Source organism: Solanum dulcamara, chromosome 5 (genome assembly GCF_947179165.1).
Source record: "Solanum dulcamara chromosome 5, daSolDulc1.2, whole genome shotgun sequence".
Classification (NCBI taxonomy): domain Eukaryota; kingdom Viridiplantae; phylum Streptophyta; class Magnoliopsida; order Solanales; family Solanaceae; genus Solanum; species Solanum dulcamara.
The window spans coordinates 4,296,750-4,320,001 of record NC_077241.1 but is presented as its reverse complement, the minus strand read 5'-3'; the positions used below and the strand labels follow the sequence as shown (position 1 = coordinate 4,320,001).

At 35.8% G+C, this 23,252-nt stretch overlaps 1 protein-coding gene across 1 annotated transcript; it reads right to left on the bottom strand.

The window, feature by feature from the left end:
• Window positions 1-6,150: 6,150 nt before the first annotated feature.
• On the bottom strand, window positions 6,151-22,660 carry LOC129889995 (alcohol acyl transferase 2-like). Its single transcript, XM_055965484.1, has 2 exons — window positions 22,260-22,660; window positions 6,151-6,459 (listed from the first exon to the last, which is right to left on the bottom strand). The coding sequence occupies exons 1-2, from the start codon at window positions 22,533-22,535 to the stop codon at window positions 6,151-6,153; spliced, it is 585 nt and encodes a 194-aa protein (XP_055821459.1). The 5' UTR covers window positions 22,536-22,660.
• Between the last annotated feature and the right edge of the window lie 592 nt (window positions 22,661-23,252).

The window sequence follows — 23,252 nt, the reverse complement described above, 5'->3', positions numbered from 1 at the left end:
TGCACTTCTGTAGAATTTGTCCCAATAGAATTCAGAATACAAAAATTACAACTTAGATATAAAATTCAAAAAACTATAATAGTTTAGATATATTTTTAATACTTTATTCAATAATTTATAATAATTCATTCAAATGTCTTATGACTTGTTTTAAACTACAACTTTCAAAATTGTTTGTTTCTTTAGTAAACTTCTTGTACAGAAAGGACTAAGCATTTATTTCCCTGTCTAGTTAAAGGCTTTATGTCCCTTTCTCTTATGTACAGCTGGTGGTATGTAACCCTTCAACGTATGGCTCTAAAGTCCCCAAAAAAGGGTGAAAATTTGATAAATAACAAACCTATTAAATTTAATAATTTTTTATGGATATAATTTTCATAATTATTCATTATTATTATATTTATGTTTGCTAGGGTCATTAACACTTGTATATCTCGATACACTATATAAATTGAGTTAATTGAGTTTTTTTATTTGTATATCTCGCTGCATTATACAAATGAGATTTTCAAAGAGATTGTATATATTTGCTTTTAGAATTGTATATTCGCTTTCAGATTTGTCTATTCGCTTCCAGATTTGCTTTAGAGATTTGTATATTGGCTATATATTCGCATGCAGATTTGTTTTACAAATTTGTATATTCGCTTCTAGATTTGTTTTAGAGATTTGTATATTTACTATCAAATTTATATATGAGCATTCAGATTTGTATAATAACAAATTTTATTAAATTATAGACAATTCGTGTATTTAATTGAAACTATACCTTTATTGCATAATTACAATAGTATTATTTATCAATCCGCGTAATTTTTCTATAAAAAACAAAATTATGAATGATTTGGAAAGTTCTGTTCTTTCCCAAACCCTTCCACATCAAAATTTATCAAACGTATGGCTCTAATATCCAGCCATCTGGAGTGTAATGATCCATATTAATTTGATATAATATTTCAATTTTTGACAAATAAAAAACAGCTATGTGGACTGGTTGTTAAACCAGAAGATAAGAAATTACATGTGATTTTGATAAATACTATCCCTTATGTTTTAATTAATTAAAGAAAAAGGTTTAAAATAAAATATAGTAAAGATCTTCATAGTCGTTTTGAGTTTTCGGTGACCCTTGCTTATCGTAAGCTTTTGTATATCATTTGTGGTTTGCGGAGATCGGTGACACGATTCTTGATATTATCAAAGAATATTTGGTGAGATTTTTAAATTTGAAGGAGGTCGATTTTAATTTTGATGGTTTTGTTAGTTTTGGAAGGTGATTTTTGACTTGAGTGATTGGTTGGTACGAATCATAAGACTCTCGAGAGTGATTTGAGTCATTGGTTGTATTCTTGAGTTTTAAAGAAGTTGAGTTTCAAAAATCCTTATTTCTCATTAAATTTCATATTCAATCAAACATTATTACATGATTAAAAGGAATTCTTAACTTATAAATATTATACATGACGGACAATTACTTTCTAATAGGAAAATGGAATATTACAAGCTCAATAATTCTGATTTAATCACGCCCAAAACATGCATTGATGATGTGGAATTAAATGCAAAAAAATCTTATATCTTCGAAATTATGATGACTCCAACATTTTTGAAATTCATCTTGTGGACAACCTCTTGAAATTTTTCCATGGCCAATGGAGGCAAACTTATAGCTACTAATCAGTCTTATTTCTGATAATCAGTCTGGATTTGTCCAAGGAAGGAGCATATCTGAGAACATTATGCTGGCTCAAGAAATTATGCATAACATAAACAAACCCAAAATTGGAGATAATGTGGTTATTAAACTTGACATGGCCAAGGCTTATGATAGAGTCTCATGGTCCTTTATCTGTCTTGTCATGAGAAAGATGGGATTTGGGGAAACCTTCATAGACATGGTATGGAGAATAATGTCTAACAATTGGTACTCTGTCATCATAAATGGCAGCAGGCATGGTTTTTTCCACTCAACAAGAGGTCTCAAACAGGGAGACCCACTCTCTCCTGCTCTCTTTGTTCTTGGTGCAGAAGTACTGACCAGAATGTTAAACAACCTTCATCAGCACTATCTATACACTGGTTTTCAAATGGAGAAAAGGGGTCCTCAAATTAACCACTTGAGTTTTGCAGATGACATTATTATTTTCACCTCACTTTCCAAGTATTCCCTTCAACTCATCATGAAGACTCTTCAGATGTATGAAGGCATTTCTGGGCAGCTTATTAATAAGGACAAAAGCCAAATCTTAATCCCTACCAATACCCTGATGATATAATGGATAGAGTAGTGACCATCACTGGTTATAAATGCACTCATGGGCCTATGACATACTTGGGATGTCCATTGTATATAGGAAGACAAAGGGTCATATATTTCACTGGTATAGTTTCAAAAGTGATTGCTAAAATTCAAGGGTGGCAGACAAAGATGCTAAGCTATGGGGGGAGAGCCACTTTGATCAAATCAGTGCTTCAATCACTTCCTATACATCTGTTATCTGCCATAACCCCTACCAGAACCACTTTGAAACAAATAAAATGCCTTATTGCTGACTTCTTCTGGGGTTGGGATAAGGAGAAAAGGAAGTATCATTGGGCCTCTTGGGAAACCCTTAGCTTACCATATGAGGAGGGAGGTATTGGTGTAAAAAACTTGGAAGATATATGTCTGGCAATGCAATACAAACATTGGTGGTTGTTCAGAACTAAGAGATCTTTATGGGGGGATTTCCTGAGAGCTAAATACTGCAAAAGAGCTCACCCTGTCACAAAAAAGTGGCACACAGGTCAATCTCTCATGTGGAAGAACATGATGAAGAACAAAGGTGACATAGAACCTCACATTAAGTAGACCTTATGTTCAGGGAACTGCAGTTTCTGGTGGGATGATTGGCTGGGTATTGACCCTCTAGCCAATCACTATGAATATATTCCAAGATTCAACAACTCCACTGTCTCCATGTTCTTGACAAATGGAAAATGGAATGAAGAGAAAATCAGGCAACAGGCCCCTCAACACATGATACACACAATTCTCAATACTAAAATCATGTACCAACAAAACACATTAGATCAAGCTCAATGGAAGCTGCAATCACATGGAAATTTCACTTGTAAATCAGCTTGGGAAAATGTGAGAAAGAAAAAAAACAAGACATTGATAGATAGGATGACATGGCATACTAACATCCCTTTCAAGGCTTCATTCTTGCTTTGGAGAGCATTGAGACACAAACTGCCAACCAATGATAAACTGATTTCTTTTGGGAGAGAAACTGCAGAGTGCTCATGCTGCTACAGGCCTGGTTTGGACAACATAGATCACATATTTGTCTCTGGAAGCTTTGCTAAACACATCTGGACATATTTCTCTAACTGGGGGGGAATCAGGCAGGACCACAACTCCATTAGAGACATCTTGATGAGATGGTGGACCTACAAACCAAACAATGCTGTACATAAACTCATGTTGCAAGCCCTCCCTATATTTATTTGCTGGAATGTCTAGAAGAACATGTGTGCAAGTAAATATGGAGGAAAGAAATCTAGTACTACTAGGGTGAAGTTCAATATAATCAAAGAAATATACATGCTTATTACCACAGTTTTTCCATATATCCAATGGCCACCAGCTTGGAAAGATCTAATTATTTGGATAGAAAACTGTAAGCATGACATAAAAGTAACCCAGGTTAAATGGCTCAAACCCCCTCTAACATAGTTAAACTTAACACAGATGGGAGTGCCATAGGCAACCCAGGAAAAATAGGAGCAGGAGGCATAGTAAGGGGCCATAAGGGTAATCTGATATATGCTTTTGCCTCTCCTTTGGGAGTTGGAACAAATAATCAAGCGGAAGTGCAGGCAACCAGTGTTGGCATTAATTGGTGCATTCAACATGGTTATAATAGAGTAATATTGGAAGTAGATTCGGAACTTGTGATCAAGTGGCTGAATCTGGACATCAAACCACCCTGGAACATTCAAAACTACGTTAATGAACTCCAACAACTGGTCCAACTGCTAGAATACTTCCAATGCAAACATGTTTTTCGGGAAGCAAATTTTCCAGCTGATACATTATCTAAGTACAGCCATACACTTGATAATACACAACACTTCTACAACCTTCAACAACTTCCACAAGAAACCAAGGGCTACATAAAGCTAGACAAGATAGGAATGGCAAGCTTCAGGAGAAGAAGATTAAAAAGGATAAAACAACCTTCTTGAACATGTTTATCTCTAATTTTCCCAACTTGGCTACGATTGGTGTTGCTGCAACTTTCCTTGGACCTACTTGGTACGACATGTCTAAAAAGAGCAAAGATGAAAAGAATTTCCCCAACCCATGCGAGATAGAAGGTTCGTATACTTGTTCTTGAATAGGACTAGTGTAGGCTACTTTCTTGTATTCTCATGGAAGGGGAGAGTCTCCCTCATTTATGCTTTCTTAGTTGATTTGTACCGAGAGGAGTCCTCTCACAGGTTTAATGCTTTCTAGTTATAGTTAGTCTCTTTTTGTATCGGGGATGAGTTAGCCGACCTTAATAGGTTAGCCGACTTATGAACCACCATAGGATCGGAGGTAAGGTTTATGTCCCCCTCCTTGTATTTTATTTTGATTATTTATGTTAAGGCTTGGGGGTGTTGCTCAACCCCTGACTGTGCACGAGAGGTGGGAGCCTCGTGTAGGGTCTGTTCCCATAAAAAAAAAAAAAAAAAATATAGCTACTAAAACACATTTTTCTCCCTTGTCATTTTTAACAGGCACACAAAAGCTAATAAAAGATATAGCTTTTGGAACCCCTCCAAAAATGGCCTTTTCCCATCCAAAATCAAATTCATCTAATCCAACATATCTATTATTTGAGACATTAAAAATTTATTATTTTGTCAACTCTGATCACCCTTTAATAATTATTAAATTTGTTACTAATTTAATGTACTCTTCATTCATATGGTGAAGTGGACTTTTAATAAGATGTCCCGTGGGAAAAATAGTTTGGTAAAAACATCAAATTTGGCCATTAAAAAAATAGAAAAAACTATATAAGTACACATACTTTACTTTCATATTTACTATTATTATCGATATTTTAAAAATATTATGTACTTTATCATTAATTAAGAGTTTTCTATCATATATCGAGCAAGATTCACTTAAATACGTGTATTTTTGCTATCAGATACATTAAAATAAGGAGAGAGGCAAACGAGATTCGTAGGTATCCCAGATACACATGAATTACACTAGATACATGTATATGTATGTATCTGCCGTGATTTTCATGTATTTGAGATACCAGATCCATAGTGGCGAGTGAGATGGGAGAGAGGCGAGGGATGTGAGCGAGATTTGTTATATATCCTTTATACAAGCAATTTCACTTTGATACATTGTATCTAAAATAAATTACACCTAATTTTGACATTTGGACGCACAAAAATATGGTAAGTTATGTAATATTGCAAACTAGAGTGTATTAATATATCATGCTGATGTAAGCACCCACCCTATATGATACCGATATGATATTAATATATCGATGAAATATCGCAGGGGATTAAACTCAGTCCTATATGATACCATTATGGTATTAGTATACTGACGGAGTATCACAAAGAATATATTTTCTACTAGTTTAGAGTTTAATAAATAAGATTGTGATTTTAATAATTTTTCTGTTAATTGTGTCATTTTTATTTTTTTAAAAAAGAGCCTAATCCTATATTATACCGATAGGGTATCATAGAGAATTAATTCATAGCAGTGATGCTGATGTCATGCGTGAAATAAGAAAGGAGAAAGTGTGGTAAGAAGGTAAATAGTTTGGGTCATGAGTCCATTAAGAATAAATAGTTTGGGTTTAATCCTTTTTAGGTAAATAGTTTCATAATTGGGTCTATTTTGTGTAGTTTTTTCTTTTTCTTTTTAGCAATATTAAGTTGGAAAAATTATCTAATTACATAAATTTTCCTACCATATTTACTAGTTTGAAATAATTACATATTGTCTCATTAATTGATAATTTCATATCAAATTTCAATTCAGATATATCTAGATACATGTATTATTGCTACCATATATATTCTAAAATAAAGATACGTTAATAACTTGAATTTTGTACATCCACAATTTGAAGAAACTTATTTTTTAATGGCTTCAATCTCCTTATTTCCAAAGAAAAATGATTGTTGTATTAACTTGTCTTCAATAGATTCCCATGCAATTCTTGATTCAATTTGCTCATCAAACTCTTGGTGAGTACATGTAATGTATGGTGATGATCTAGCACTTAGGACATCCCTTTGCCATACAGGTAATATAGAAGGTGTTAAAGCTCCTTGAATTAATTCACTTAATGCATTTAGAAATATTTTCAATCCATAAGCATCTATTATAGTGTGATTAACTCTGAATCCAACAGCAAATCGACCACACCTAAAACGAGTCACCTATACATAGAAAAAATATTTAATAAATCTTTTGTGTAATAGTTTTTTTTTAATAATTAAAAAAATATAAAGGAGATTTATATAGAATATTATTTACCTGAACTAACATCAATGGATAACCAATAATGTCACGACCCAAGCCTAGGGCCTAGATGCGACACGACGAATGAGACACCCGAAGGTACCTCACCCAAGCCTCTTAGCATTCATTAAGCATTTCATTAAGCATTTCATTGGTAATGATGAATAATAATAAGCGAAAATAAAAACGTTTATCCATTTATGTCCAAACATACCTCTACTAATAGACTTGACGGGGGCAAAGACATGTCCCTAGCTCACCCTCAATATAAGTGTCACGAAAATGCTTTAATAAAATGTAACACCTCATAAATATTATTGATTCATGGATCCTTTCTTTCATGAAGTCCAAATAAATTATAAAAGTTTTCTATTTAATTCAAGCATGAAACTTTATGGATTTTTTGTCACGCCCCGAGAGGGTACCCTAGGCGTGGCCGGCACTCAGAAATCATTTTTGGCTTCCGAGAGAACCACTTGGTCTCATTTCTTATTTATTCATCAGCGGAAGACTTAAGAATACTAATGTGGGCTTGTCATAATCAAAGGAAAAATAGATAATTATTATAAGAAGTAGTTTCTAAGGAGAACTACTCCGATTACATCATCAGACTCTGTCTATGAAGCCTCTAATACTCTTAGATGGTGCCAATGACATGTCCATGGCTACCTCAAAAGAAACATCACACTCAACAATAATAAAAGGATAAGGAGCTCCTTCGAATATAAGAAGGACTCACCAAATAGCTGAAAAGAAATGATCTTCAACGATGCGCCTGTTGAGGATCTCTAACACCTGTATCTGCATCATAAAATGATGCAGGTCGAATGACGTCAGTACGTGGAATGTACGAGTATTTAAAATGGCAGGAAGGTAAGGACAGATATCAAGAAACTCCTCTCAAGAAAACTCAGCTCAAAACTCAACATCATCTCAACATGAATATGTAATGCAAGTTTAAAATATAATAATAAAAATAGTAGTAATAAGCAATGCTTACTCAGTTGGGAGTTTCTCTAACCGACAACCATCACTTATGAGCTAGCGATGATACAACGAAGCGATGTCGTTGCCACATCCATCCAATACCTTGCCAGGGTAAAGGACATCACCATCTTGGATCCATTTATCAAAGTCCTCTTTTTGGGACTTAAGAGGCATAGCCTCCATCCTACGCTGGCTACGTAGTTCTGGGGTTTAAGTCAATTAAACTCTTACCCAACTCGGTGCTCAATACTACTCCCAAAATATGTGCTCATATTAAACTCATCATCTAGTCTCATTGGACTTTAATTTAAATCATCAAACTCATCTCATTTCATGTTCATCAATCATTAACTTCCAAAAACATCATTTACATCTCATCAAAACATCTTGCTCAAAATATCATTTTTCTCAAATTCATTCAAATTCAACTCTTTTACTCTTTCAAAACTCAATAAAATACATATATAGTATTAATTCATATAACTCTCTTTTTATCAATAAAAATAATAAAAAGTCAATATCTTTACTCAAAACATATGTAAAAATATTCATGAACATCAAATCAATTAGAATTCATGGGGAAGTAGCCATGAACAATAATTCCAATAATATGAGAGATAACAATAATAATAATATTAATGCATAAATATATCAAACTCAATAGAAGAAGAATTAATTCATCTAGAATTCAAGATTTGAATAAAACTCAACTATAACTCAATTATAATAAATTTAAATATTGGGCGCATGGACGAACTCAATCCAATGCTATGAAAGTCTTACATACCTTAAATCCGAAGGTTTACTCCGAATTGGAATACTCTTGGATCCCTAGCCTTTTCTCCTCGCCGGAGCGTTTTGTGTACTACCCGGAGTATAAGAATAACCGGAGTAGTATTTTTATACTACTAAAACTAAAACTATATTTGAGAAGAAGTATATAGAGAGAAGAAATGCTTAGGAAAGCTTGATGAATAAAATGAGGAAATAAGGTGGGTATTTATAGGTGGGAAAGAGGGACCTAACAATAAATAAAATAATTATAAAAAAAAATCTGAAAATTTAATGGAATATATTGATGTCATGGATGATGTTAAATGGAGGACAATTTATGTCATGCATGATGTCAAATGCATCTAGATGTTTCCATGGTAGGTAAGATGAGTTCTTTTTAACAGAATACTCATTTTCAAAGCTACGTTTGAATAAGATAAATTCCTTATTAGGATTTGGTTTCTTCATAAGAATTGTAGATATGGAAGTCTAGTTTCATATCGTTCAAGAATCAACCAATTTGGAGCAACCTACAGTGAGATATGAATTTTCTTCTATCAACACTCAATTCCGTCACAACACTATATCTTGCAAAGATTAATTTATTTGACCTACTTATACTCCGAATTTGAAGTTATGTTCTTCATTAAAGTTATAGGTAAGGATGTTGTGATTACCCAGAAATTTGAATCACCTAATTTGGACCAACCTATGAAAAGTTATGCCCAAAATACAAAGGTTGTATTATTTTTGTCGAGAATTGAAATACCGACATACAACATTTTAGGGGTTGTTACAATATCTCCCCCTTGGGATCATTCGTCCTCGAATGAAGATGAAAATAGGATACATAAAGAATGAATATCATCAATACATCAACTCCGATACTCAAATGGTTAATGACTCAAACTCAAGAATAAACATCGACTCAAAGGTAGAAGTAAGGAATATTACCTTGAATATCGTTATCAGAAGGTCTAAATAGATGAGGATAGTTAGCCTTCATATCTTCTTCAGCTTCCCATGTAGCCTCTTCAACAAATTGATTTCGCCATAGGACTTTGACAGATGCCACTTCCTTAGTTCTTAATTTGCGAACCTGACGATCAAGAATTTGAACTGGAATCTCTTCATAACTCAAACTCTCTTTCACCCCAATGCTTTCAGCTGGGACAACAAGTGAAGGATCTCCCAAACACTTCTTAAGCATAGAGATGTGAAACACGGGATGAATAGCAGCTAATTCTGGAGGCAACTCCAATTCATAGGCTACGTTACCTACCCTCCTCATAATCTGATAAGGACCAATGTAGCGGGGACTAAGCTTCCCTTTCTTTCCAAATCTCATCACACCCTTCATGGGTGAAACTTTCAAGTATACCCAATCGTACACTTCGAACTCTAAATCTCTTCTTCTAACATCAGTGTAGGATTTTTGGCGACTTTGAGCAGTCCTCAACCTCTCTTGTATGGTTTTCACCTTCTCCATAGCTTGGTGAACCAAGTCTGGTCCAATCAACTCAGCTTCACCAACTTCAAACCAACCAATTGGTGATCTACATCTCCTCCCATACAGAGCTTCATAAGGAGCCATTTGAATACTCGAATGGAAACTATTATTGTATGCAAACTCAATAAGAGGTAAATGATCATCCCAATTACCTTTGAAGTCAATAACACAGGCTCTTAACATATTCTCCAAAGTCTGTATCGTACGCTCTGCCTGGCCATCTGTTTGCGGATGAAAAACAGTACTAAGGTTCACTCTTGAACCCAAGCCCTTCTGAAATGATTTCCAAAACTGAGCAGTAAATTGAGCTCCCCTATCAGAGATGATAGACAAAGGAACTCCATGCAGTCTAACAATCTCTCTAAGATACAGTTTGGCATAATCCTCTGCAGTGTTCGTAGTCTTAACCGGCAAGAAATGGGCCGATTTGGTCATCCTATCCACAATCACCCAAATAGAGTTATGTTGTTTGCGGGTTCGTGGTAAACCGGTAATGAAGTCCATATTGATCATTTCCCACTTCCATTCCGGTATCTCTATATTCTGAGCCACTCCACAAGGCCTTTGGTGCTCAACTTTAACTTGTTGGCAATTTGGGCACTTGGACACAAACTCTTCTATATCTCTCTTCATTCCACTCCACCAGTATACTTCTCTCAAGTCATGATACATCTTTGTTGAACCTGGATGGATGGAATACTTAGAATTATGGGCTTCTTTCATGATTCTCTCCCTAATACCATCAACACTTGGAACACATAATCTTTCTTGATATGTCAACACTCCATCTCCCCCTTTGGTAAAAGCCATTACCTTCTGCTTATGAACCTCATCCTTCAGTTGAAGAAGAATGGGGTCCTGATCTTGCTTTTCTTTCACCTCTGCAACTAGAGATGATTCGGCTCCATTTCGTACTATTGTACCACCCTCACTAGAGTCAATAAGTTGAACTCCCAAACGCGCAAGTCTATGCACTTCCTTTGCCAACTCCTTCTTTTCCTCTTCCACATGAGTTGTACTCCCCATAGATAACCTGCTAAAAGCATCAGCAACTACATTTGCTTTACCTGGGTGGTAGAGAATGCTCATGTCATAATTCTTGAGCAACTCTAGCCATCTCCTTTGCCTCAAATTCAACTCCTTCTGGCTGAATACATACTGTAAGCTCTTATGGTCTGTGAACACATCCACATGTACACCATAAAGATAGTTACGCCAAATCTTAAGAGCAAATACCACAGCTGCCAACTCAAGGTCATGAGTGGGGTAGTTCCTCTCATGAGTCTTAAGCTGCCTGGAGGCATAGGCAATGACCTTACCTTTTTGCATCAATACACATCCCAACCCAACTCTTGAAGTATCACAATAGATTACAAAACCATCTGTTCCTTCGGGTAGGGATAGTACTGGAGCAGTAGTCAATCTAGCTTTCAACTCTTGAAAACTTTTCTCACAAGCATCAGACCATTGAAACTTAGCCTTCTTCTGAGTCAGCTTAGTCAATGGTGAGGATATGGATGAAAATCCCTCAACAAACCTCCTGTAGTAACCAGCCAAACCTAAGAAACTCCTTATGTCGGTTGGAGAGGTGGGTCGGGGCCAGTTCTTAACTGCCTCAATCTTTTGAGTATCAACTTGGATTCCATCCCCAGATATAATATGACCTAGGAATGCTACAGACTCAAGCCAAAACTCACACTTTGAAAACTTAGCATACAACTCCTTCTTCTTAAGAGTTTGAAGTACAACCCTAAGGTGATTAGCATGCTCACTCTTACTTCTAGAGTAGACCAAAATATCATCGATGAAGACAATTACAAACGTATCTAGGTATGGCTTGAATACTCGGTTCATGAGGTCCATAAAAGCTGCTGGAGCATTTGTCAATCCAAAGGACATAACAAGAAACTCAAAATGACCATAGCGGGTTCGAAAAGCCGTCTTCGGGATGTCACATTCTCTCACTTTCAACTAGTGATAGCCTGATTTGAGGTCTATCTTAGAGAAACATGTGGCACCTTGAAGTTGGTCAAATAAATCATCTATTCTGGGGAGAGGGTACTTGTTTTTAATAGTGACCTTGTTTAGTTGTCGGTAATCAATGCACATTCTAAGGGACCCATCTTTCTTTCGCACGAATAGGACAGGAGCGCCCCAAGGTGAGACACTTGGCCTAATAAACCCCTTATCTAGGAGGTCTTTCAGTTGTTCTTTCAACTCTTTCAACTCAGCAGGATCCATCCTATAAGGAGGAATAGAGATAGGTTGTGTATCAGGAAGGATATCAATACCAAAGTTTATCTCTCTATCAGGAGGAATTCCGGGTAGATCCTCAGGAAAGACTTCAGGAAACTCATTCACAATGGGAACTGACTCAAGAGATGGAGTCTGATCATTAATATTTTTGACTCGAACTATATGATATATACATCCCTTAGAGATTAATTTTCTGGCCTTAAGGTAGGAAATAAATTTACCCCTAGGCACTACAGAATTCCCCTTCCACTCTAAGATAGGCTCATTTGGAAATTGAAACTTGACAATTCGGGTCCTACAATCAACCGAAGCATAACAAGAATAAAGCCAGTCCATACCAAGAATCACATCAAAATCAACCATGTCCAACTCAACTAAGTCAGCCATGGTATCCCTATGATAGATTGACACAGTACAATTTCTATAGACCCTCTCAGCTAAGATAGAATCACCAACAGGAGTAGACACACTGAAAGGCTCAAGAAGACACTCAGGAAGGATCTCAAATTTACTAGCCAAGTAAGGAGTCACAAAAGATAATGTAGCACCCGGATCAAGTAATGCATACACATCAAAAGAAAGGACTCGGAGCATACCGGTAACAACATCGGGTGCATTTTCTTGGTCTTGGCGACTACCCATAGCATACAGACGGTTGATTCCCCCACCTGTACTTGAAGCTGCACCTCTATGATTACCTTTATTCTGTGGAGCTGCAGAAGAAAACTGAGCTCTACTACTTCCATCTCCCTACCTCTTTGAAGGACACTCATTCTGGAAGTGACCTATCTTTCCACATCTGTAGCAAGCATTGGTGCCCACACGACACTCTCCCAAATGGAGCCTTCCACATCTAGCACATGGTGGTTTCCCTCTAGAACCTTGAGCCATACTTAATTGGGACTGAGAACCTTGAGATCGGAAGTTTTGGTGACTTAGAGATCTTTGATCATACCTGGTATTAGGTGTAAAAGTATTTGTTGGGGAAGGTGCATAATTGGAAGACCTTTTCTGAAAGAAAGACTTGTTACCCTTCCCTTGCTTCTGCTCATTCTCATGCCCAGCAGACTTAGCCTTCTTGCTTAGGTGTTCTTCTCGGTCCTTTTTCTTATCATCCTCAACCTGCTGAGCATACACCATCAATCTAGAAAAATCCATGTCAGAAATCATTAGCATTGCCTTACATTCTTTCTTTACATGTTTGCCTAGGACAGAGACAAACTTCCTCATCTTAGACCTCATATGGGGAATCATTTCTGGGGCATATTTGGACAATTGAATAAACTTCAAACTATATTCTTTCACAGTCATACTCTCTTGCTTGAGGTTCACAAACTCCTCAATTTTTGCTTCACGTAGCTCTTGGGGAAAAAAGTTATCAAGAAATGCTCTTTCAAACTCATCCCAAAGAGTAGGCTCTGCATCCTCACCTCTACTTTCTTCCCACTGGTTATACCAGACATTTGCCACATCCTTGAGTTGATAAGACACCAACTCAACACCCTCAATCTCTGTAGCATGCATCGCTTTTAGTATCTTCCACATCTCATCAATGAAATTTTGGGGGTCTTCATCAACGTTAGAACCCGTGAAGACCGGTGGATTCATTCTCAGAAAATCTCTGATCCTTGTGGCAGCAGACGGCTCTTGATAACTAGAGCTAGGAGTTGGTGAACTCTGGCTACTATTTCGAGCAGCCACCAACTGGGTGAGCATAGCAATCGCTCCTCGAAAATCATCCTCAGAAGTAGGAGTGGTCTGAACAGTAGGTACTTAGGGTACCTCAATAGACCTTGCAGGTCGGCCCCTAGTTCTCCGTGGAGGCATCACTGACTGTGGAACCTCAGTGCTGGGAGCGTTCCTCTGACTAGCTAAACGTTTAGGAGGCATGTCTGAAACGTGTAAACGCACGAATTAGAAAGAAAGCTTTTATAGAGTTAAACTCTATCGCACGAACTCAGATTATGAAAGAAGTGAAATAATTCCTAATGTCCTATAGCTTCCTGATTATAAGTGTGGTGCACGACACACCTATAAACAAGACTCTACTAGACACGGCTTCATAGACACCCTAGGACTCTTGAACTCTGTGCTCTGATACCAAGTTTGTCACGCCCCGAGAGGGTACCCTAGGCGTGGTCGGCACTCAGAAACCATTTTTGGCTTCCGAGAGAACCACTTGGTCTCATTTCTTATTTATTCATCAGCGGAAGACTTAAGAATACTAATGTGGGCTTGTCATAATCAAAGGAAAAATAGATAATTATTATAAGAAGTAGTTTCTAAGGAGAACTACTCCGATTACATCATCAGACTCTGTCTATGAAGCCTCTAATACTCTTAGATGGTGCCAATGACATGTCCATGGCTACCTCAAAAGAAACATCACACTCAACAATAATAAAAGGATAAGGAGCTCCTTCGAATATAAGAAGGACTCACCAAATAGCTGAAAAGAAATGATCTTCAACGATGCGCCTGTTGAGGATCTCTAACACCTGTATCTGCATCATAAAATGATGCAGGTCGAATGACGTCAGTACGTAGAATGTACGAGTATGTAAAATGGCAGGAAGGTAAGGACAGATATCAAGAAACTCCTCTCAAGAAAACTCAGCTCAGAACTCAACATCATCTCAACATGAATATGTAATGCAAGTTTAAAATATAATAATAAAAATAATAGTAATAAGCAATGCTTACTCAGTTGGGAGTTTCTCTAACCGACAACCATCACTTATGAGCTAGCGATGATACAACGAAGCGATGTCGTTGCCACATCCATCCAATACCTTGCCAGGGTAAAGGACATCACCATCTTGGATCCATTCATCAAAGTCCTCTTTTTGGGACTTAAGAGGCATAACCTCCATCCTACGCTGGCTACGTAGTTCTGGGGTTTGAGTCAATTAAACTCTTACCCAACTCGGTGCTCAATACTACTCCCAAAATATGTGCTCATATTAAACTCATCATCTAGTCTCATTGGACTTTAATTTAAATCATCAAACTCATCTTATTTCATGTTCATCAATCATTAACTTCCAAAAACATCATTTACATCTCAACAAAACATCTTGCTCAAAATATCATTTTTCTCAAATTCATTCAAATTCAACTCTTTTACTCTTTCAAAACTCAATAAAATACATATATAGTATTAATTCATATAACTCTCTTTTTATCAATAAAAATAATAAAAAGCCAATATCTTTACTCAAAACATATGTAAAAATATTCATGAACATCAAATCAATTAGAATTCATGGGGAAGTAGCCATGAACAATAATTCCAATAATATGAGAGATAACAATAATAATAATATTAATGCATAAATATATCAAACTCAATAGAAGAAGAATTAATTCATCTAGAATTCAAGATTTGAATAAAACTCAACTATAACTCAATTATAATAAATTTAAATATTGGGCGCATGGACGAACTCAATCCAATGCTATGAAAGTCTTACATACCTTAAATCCGAAGGTTTACTCCGAATTGGAATACTCTTGGATCCCTAGCCTTTTCTCCTCGCCGGAGCGTTTTGTGTACTACCCGGAGTATAAGAATAACCGGAGTAGTATTTTTATACTACTAAAACTAAAACTATATTTGAGAAGAAGTATATAGAGAGAAGAAATGCTTAGGAAAGCTTGATGAATAAAATGAGGAAATAAGGTGGGTATTTATAGGTGGGAAAGAGGGACCTAACAATAAATAAAATAATTATAAAAAAAAATCTGAAAATTTAATGGAATATATTGATGTCATGGATGATGTTAAATGGAGGACAATTTATGTCATGCATGATGTCAAATGCATCTAGATGTTTCCATGGTAGGTAAGATGAGTTCTTTTTAACAGAATACTCATTTTCAAAGCTACGTTTGAATAAGATAAATTCCTTATTAGGATTTGGTTTCTTCATAAGAATTGTAGATATGGAAGTCTAGTTTCATATCGTTCAAGAATCAACCAATTTGGAGCAACCTACAGTGAGATATGAATTTTCTTCTATCAACACTCAATTCCGTCACAACACTATATCTTGCAAAGATTAATTTATTTGACCTACTTATACTCCGAATTTGAAGTTATGTTCTTCATTAAAGTTGTAGGTAAGGACGTTGTGATTACCCAGAAATTTTAATCACCTAATTTGGACCAACCTATGAAAAGTTATGCCCAAAATACAAAGGTTGTATTATTTTTGTCGAGAATTGAAATACCGACATACAACATTTTAGGGGTTGTTACAATTTTCATATCATAATTCCAAATGCATAGATTATTAAATATATGAAATTTAATTACCTATCTTATATTAACTTATATTGGCTTTTAAATGCATTAAATTGTTGATTTATCAAAAGTCCTTATATGAAGGCATGTTCTAAAGTATTTTGATCATGTTCTAAAGTATTTTGATCATGCTCTAAAAGTATTTTGATCATGTTCTCTCATGCCTAAAGATTTTGAACATGTTTTAAAGTATTTTGATCATGTTCTAAAAGTATTTTGATCATGTTCTAAAGAATTTTGATCATGTTCTAAATGTATTTTGATCATGTTCTAAAAGTATTTTGATTATGTTCTCTCATGCCTAAAGTAATTTAGGCATAACTTTTCATAGGTTGGTCCAAATTAGGTGATTCAAATTTTTGAATAACCACAACATCATTACCTACAACTTTTATGAAGAACATATCTTAAGATTCAAATTTTAAGTAGATCAAATAAATTGATCTTTGCAAGACATAGTGCTGTGACGGAATGGAGTGTTTGTAGAATAAAATTCATATCTCGATGTAGAATGCTCCAAATTGGATGATTCTTGAACTAACTGAAACTAGACTTCCATATCTACAATTCTTATAAAGACACCAAATCCTAATAAGGAATTTATCTTATTCAAACGCAGCTTCGAAAACAGATATTCCGTTAAAAGAGATTTCATCTCACCTACCATAGAAAGATCTAGAACCATTTGACATCATCCATGACATCAAAATTCTTCATTGAATTTTCAAGATCATCCTTTATGATTATGTTTATTTATTGTTAGGTCCCTCCTCCACACCTATAAATACCCACCTTATTTCCTCATTTTATTCACCAATCTTTCTTAAGCAACTCTTCTCTCTATATACTTTTTTACTCCTTCTTAAATATAGTTTTAGTTTTAGTAGTATAAAAATAGTACTCCGGTGATTCTTATACTCTGGGTAGTACACAAAACAAACCGGCCAGAAGAAAAGGCTAGGGGTCCAAGAGTGTTCCGATTCGAAGTAAAGCTTCCGATTTAAGGTATGTAAGGCTTTCATAGCATTGGATTGAGTTCGTCCATGCGCCAATATTTAAATTTATTATAATTGAGTTATAGTTGAGTTTTATCCAAATCTTGAATTCTAAATGAAATAATTCTTCTTCTACAGAGTTTGATGATGTAATCCGAGTAGTTCTTCTTAAAAACTACTTCTTCTAAGAATTATCATTTTTTTCTTTTAATATTGATGATGACAAGCCGACATTAGTATTCTTAAGTCTTCCACTGATGAACAAATGAGTAATGAGACCAAGTGGTTCTCTCGGAAGCTAGAGATGGTTTCTGAGTGACGGCCACGCCTAGGGTACCCTATCGGGGTGTGACATAAAAGTCTTACTATTCTACATAACCAAAGTTTAGAATAAAAGGGATGTTATTCCCGGAACATGAGAACTGTGACACCCCATAATTTTTTTCGCTAAGATTCGAATATTTCTTCACGTGAGTGTAGACTCGGACCGGAGGACTTGAAATTTTTCACATGAGTTAGGATGATTTCCTAAGTAATTAAAGAGAGTTAGAGGTGATGTGGGGTCATGAAGGATCCCTAGGACCAAATCAAGCCAAAAGGTTCGTCGTGGCTACATTTGAGGAGGAGTTTGCATGAGGGGTTGACTTCTAACGACCCTATCTTTTGATATATGACGATCTGGGTAGCCCATGACCTATTAAAATTATGGTCGTCGAGTCTTCTTTCCAACGCCACCAAGAATGTAAATTTTGGAGTTCGGAGTCGAAAGATACGGCGATCCTAAGATGAGCGAGCACAACAGAGATTTTTAGGCCTGGGGTTCAACTACTGGAAATCTGGGCTTGGCGCCGTAGTGGCGCGATGCGCCACTATCGCGCCAGGAACATGCCTCAGTAGTTTGGCCCCTGGCGCGACGCGCCCCTAAAAGTTGTGTAGGTTTTTTAAGGCCAAATTCCCAGAACTCAGAACAATGGCCTTGGCGCTGTAAGGGCGCGACGCGCCACTATCGCGCCAGAAACATGCCTCAGTAGTTCGGTCTCTGGCGCAGTGCGCTACTGCGAGGTGTGCAGGTTTTAGGCATAATTGGCTTGGCGCTGCAATGGCGCGACGCGCCACTATTGCACCAGGTGCGTTTTTGCCTATTTTTCAGAACTTTTGAGGAAGGGCAATTTGGGAACTTACCCAAATTATATATATGTTACCCTTGGTCTTTTGGTAGCACATTTTGCAGCCTCACTCTCTCTCTAAAGATCCCTAGGAGCTTCTCTCTCTTCTTCTTCTACTTCTCCATTTCCAACAAAAAGAGTCCAAAAGCTTCAAGATTTGAGTCCTCCATTGAAGACCCAACCACAAGGTTTTCTTCAAGTCTTCACTAAGGTATGTAAGTCTAACCTAAAATATGGATTGAGTTCTTCCATATGCCCATAGATGTGTTGGTTAGGAGTTGTGAAAGAGTTGCACCTTCTAGAAAGGTTTTCTTGAAAGTTTTCCCTAAACTATGGAATGTTTTTAGATACAAATGGTTGATTGATAATTTTAATGACTTGAGTTGCTAAATAGTTATTTTTCATATTATTAACTATAAATGTATCTTTGTATATAGATTTATAGGTATTGACGACATTCTTGAGTTGAATTTTGTTGAGAGTATGAGTTCATGTTTTATTCACATGTACCCAAGAGGAGATTTCTTGTCATAAATGTCTTGAGGTTGAGATGGATAGTTGTGTGTATATATATGTATTGATTGGAATGAAAAGAATGAATTGATTAGTTAAGAATGTCCCTTTGCTTCTATAAAATGAACATAGGACAAAAATATGGATTTTGGAGTAGATGTTTGATGATTGATGTGATGATGATACTTGACAATGATGTGATGATAATGTTTGATGATAATGTAAATGATAATATATGATGATGATGTTTTGCTGACGATGTGAGTGATGATGTGAATGATACTTATTTAATATATGTAGAATAGTTGACGAAGGGGTATATTGATGAGGATGTTATGTGATGAAGTGGATTGGAGTCTAATGTGATTTTGTGGTATGTGATGTGCATAATTTAAGTTGATTGGAGTCTTAGGAATATTTTGAAAATAAATTATCTTTTGAGGAGGAGCTTTAAATAAACTATTTGTGACCCTTTTGTCATAAACCATTTACACGCTATTTTGAGTCTAAAGAATTATTAGTTTCATCTTTGATTTAGAAAGGAGTTTAAGTATGAGTTGAGTATGAGGAGCCTTTAAATGAATTGAGTATTTTTACATTAAAGTATCTATTTTGAGTTTGAGTTGAGGAGTTGAAATTATATTTTAATGTACATAATATTTTCTGCATCCATTGAGTTGAGATTGTATAAATTTTTAAAGAGAAGAGTTTGATGATTTGAGATGAGTTGGTTTGAAAGAAGGTCCAATGAGGCTTGATTGAGTTGAAATGAGAACAAAGTTGATGAGGTGGCAATGTACCACATGAAACTAGCCGTGAGGGCTTGTTTGAGATGATTGGAGGAGTTTTATGAGCAGGGAGTCATGGGAGGAGTATCGAGCACCGAATTGGGCAAGAGTATAGTCCATACTCGAACCCAATACCTATGTTGCCATACGTAGGAGGGATTGAACCGTTAAAGTCGGATGCTTCCCTGAGAGATTTGTCCTGACATTATAGGACTTGGTTGGATTGGATCCATGATTGGTTGATTCGTTCATACCCTCGCAAAGTATGAACGGACGCGACAACAATATCGGTTTGTTGTACTTTCACTGGCTCATAAGTGATGATTGTCGGTTAAGAGAAACTCCCATTTAGGTCTTGATAGTACTCTGAGTCAGTTAAGTTGAGTGAGTTGCTATATACATATGAGTTAGTCCTATCTAAACTATTTCTTGTTAGACTTAGGACACTTGAGTGAGTTGTTACATATTTATTGAGTTGAGTCCTTTGAGTTGAATTGTAAAACGTTGCATAATTTAATTTGCATATTTACTGAGTTGAGTCCTTTGAGCTAATTGTTGAGTTGAATGTTGAGTAGATTGTATATGGTCGGATTGGAATAGATGAATTGTGATTGGATTGAATAGAATGGTATGTGACTAGATTGGATTTGATTATTGAGTTGATTGTTGAGTTGAGTGTATATAATCGGAGTGTACATGATTGAAAGGGAATGAATTGTAAATGATTTGGTTGAACTGTATTATACCTAATTGGGTTGGATTGTATGGGAGATGATTGGTCTCTGTCTAAACTGTATCCTTACTTTAGATTTACGAAGCTTTATTTGAGTCCCGCTTATCTTCCTGAGTTGAGATATTTGAACCAACGTTACTCTTCTTTGAGGTATGTTTTATTCTGCCATTTTACATACCAGTACATTCCACGTACTAACGCCATTTGGCCTCCATCGTTTCATGATGCAGAGACAGGTTTTTGAGGTCGTCAATAGGAGCATCATTGGGGATCTATTTGTACTCAGCGTATTGGTGAGTCCTCCCCTATATTCGGAGGACACCGTTTGTGTATTCTTACCTCGAGTTAGCCCTTTTTATTTTTATTTGAGGTAGCCATGAACATGTCATCGGCAACAAGTAGATAGTAGTGATAGAAGCTTCATAGACTAGATAGTGATGCGTCGATTGAGTATTTCTTTCCTTAAATTATTCTTGTCAAACTTTTTATAATGACAAACATTAGAGTTGAATCATTGGCCCATGACCTTTATTCTTTGAGTTAGACAGATGTTGAGTTACCCACCGAATATTCTCTTTATTCTTTTATCTTCCGCTGATTGAATGAATGAACGGATGTGTGATCAGGCTATGTGGTTCGCTCGGAAGCCAGAAATGGTTTTTGAGTGCCAGTTACGTCTAGGGTACCCTCCCGGGGTGTGACAGGAACTCACCACTAGCAAATCTTCAAACTACTACGAGTTAGCCACGTAGAGGAGATTGAGGAGCGGCGTCGAACCCTACATGGTGATATCATATAGGCAAAAGTATGCGTTAATACTTTGAATGTACTAAGTATATGAGTATACTATGAAATGAAGAACATAAGAAAAACATGAATAAGCAATATGCATAAGCGAATGCATGCAATAAACATGATCATAGGAAGCTTTAAAAATATTCATTTTTTTGGAGAAGTGACCCTAACCGACATTTAAGACCATGACAGCTATTACATGGAATCCAACATAACCTCCTACGTTGGCACGGGGAGTCTACTTGATGGGTAGGACTCCGTCAACTTTAATGTTCTATAACTTTAACCTTGATGGCTAATTGTGGATCCACTAGCCTAAAATAGCCTACAAGGGCTCCTATGTTGGCGCATAGTTAATGTAACATGAGACTTTAATTAAGGACCCCTTAGGTCGAGCCCCCATCTACATGCTACATGCGGTGCTAGGTCAAATTCCACGGAATAACATTTAGGTATCATAATGACATAGGCATTGCATAATTTTAGACATCACATCTTCATTGATGGAATAGCTCATTAAAACAATTCATTTGATTCAAGTATGTGAGAATTGTCCTTTCACATTGAATCCTTTCTTTGATTAAAAGCCCTTACATCATCATTCAATATAAGAAGACTAGGTGGGTTCAATTCACAAGGACCTCCAACTACGTTTAAAGAATACTCGTATGCATAAGAGTGATGGAAATGCATCGAACTACACATCTTAAAACAACCCACCATACATGCCTTTAACATTTTTATTGAACTTTCATATAGACATTTTGCAAGTCATTCACTTCATGAATAAAACGAGTCACCTATACATAGAAAAAATATTTAATAAATCATTTGTGTAATAGTTTTTTTAATAATTAAAAAAATATAAAGAAGATTTATATAGAATATTATTTACCTGAACTAACATCAATGGACAACCAATAATCCCATCAGATCCTGGCTCATTATATAGTAGCTCTTCTAAGTATGGACATGGTGATTTAATAGAGTCACCTAATTTGTCAACCTCCACATTAGCATCAGCTTCAATAAACATAATTCCTTCACTATTACAATTTACCATAAGCTTCTTATTAGGCCCTTCAATGAGTCTACCAGCTAATGGATAGTAAAACACAAGTGTTTTCGACAATTCATCTTTGATAACTTTTGCTGGATCTTTGCCTTCCATTAATAAATTTTATTTGTAAAAAATTATTATGGGAACATGGAAACGAGTACTCCCTTGATCATCTATTTTAGAAAGGTGTTTTGTCTCATGAGATGTTACTATTGAAGGTATTACTAATTTTCGCTGTGTGCCATAGGTGCTATTCACTATAAGAGATGTTTAATAGAATTTAGAGTGCTAACTACAATCAGATTGGTTATTTTGAAATATGTATTGCAATAAAAGTATGTATTCTTGGTAAGCATTTTATGTGAGATTTATAGAGTGCCAATTGCATCAAGAAAGAAATGTGTAAGTGATGATTATTCTATTGAAAAAAATGTGTGGTGTGGGAAAGTTGGAGCCTACACTACTAGATATCCAATCACACTACATTTTTTTTTTACCAAAAACAAAAACGTTCAACTACTAGATATCTAATCACACTACTTTTTTTTTGACCAAAAAAAAGGTTCTACACTGTTTCAACTTTATAGAGAAAAAATTAATTTTAGAAAAGTAGATTCATCACTTAATTTTTTAAAGTAATTAAGAAAAACTTAATTTAAAAGACCCTAACAGATTTAAGTCTTTAAAATTCAGAGAAAAATGTATGATGTTCTTATTTCCACTTTGAGAAGGTATTAAACATTCAAAGTGACCGCTAACGCACGGTTATCCGACGATTTAAAAAATTATTTGGCTAACTTTTGAAAATATTAATTTAAAAGGTCATGA

Excerpts from the sequence above, each read along its gene's own strand:
- LOC129889995 (XM_055965484.1), bottom strand. The coding sequence starts at position 22,535 with ATGGAAGGCAAAGATCCAGCAAAAGTTATCAAAGATGAATTGTCGAAA. Across the intron at positions 6,460-22,259 it reads GTCCATTGATGTTAGTTCAG|GTGACTCGTTTTAGGTGTGG; the intron begins GTAAATAATATT and ends TTCTATGTATAG.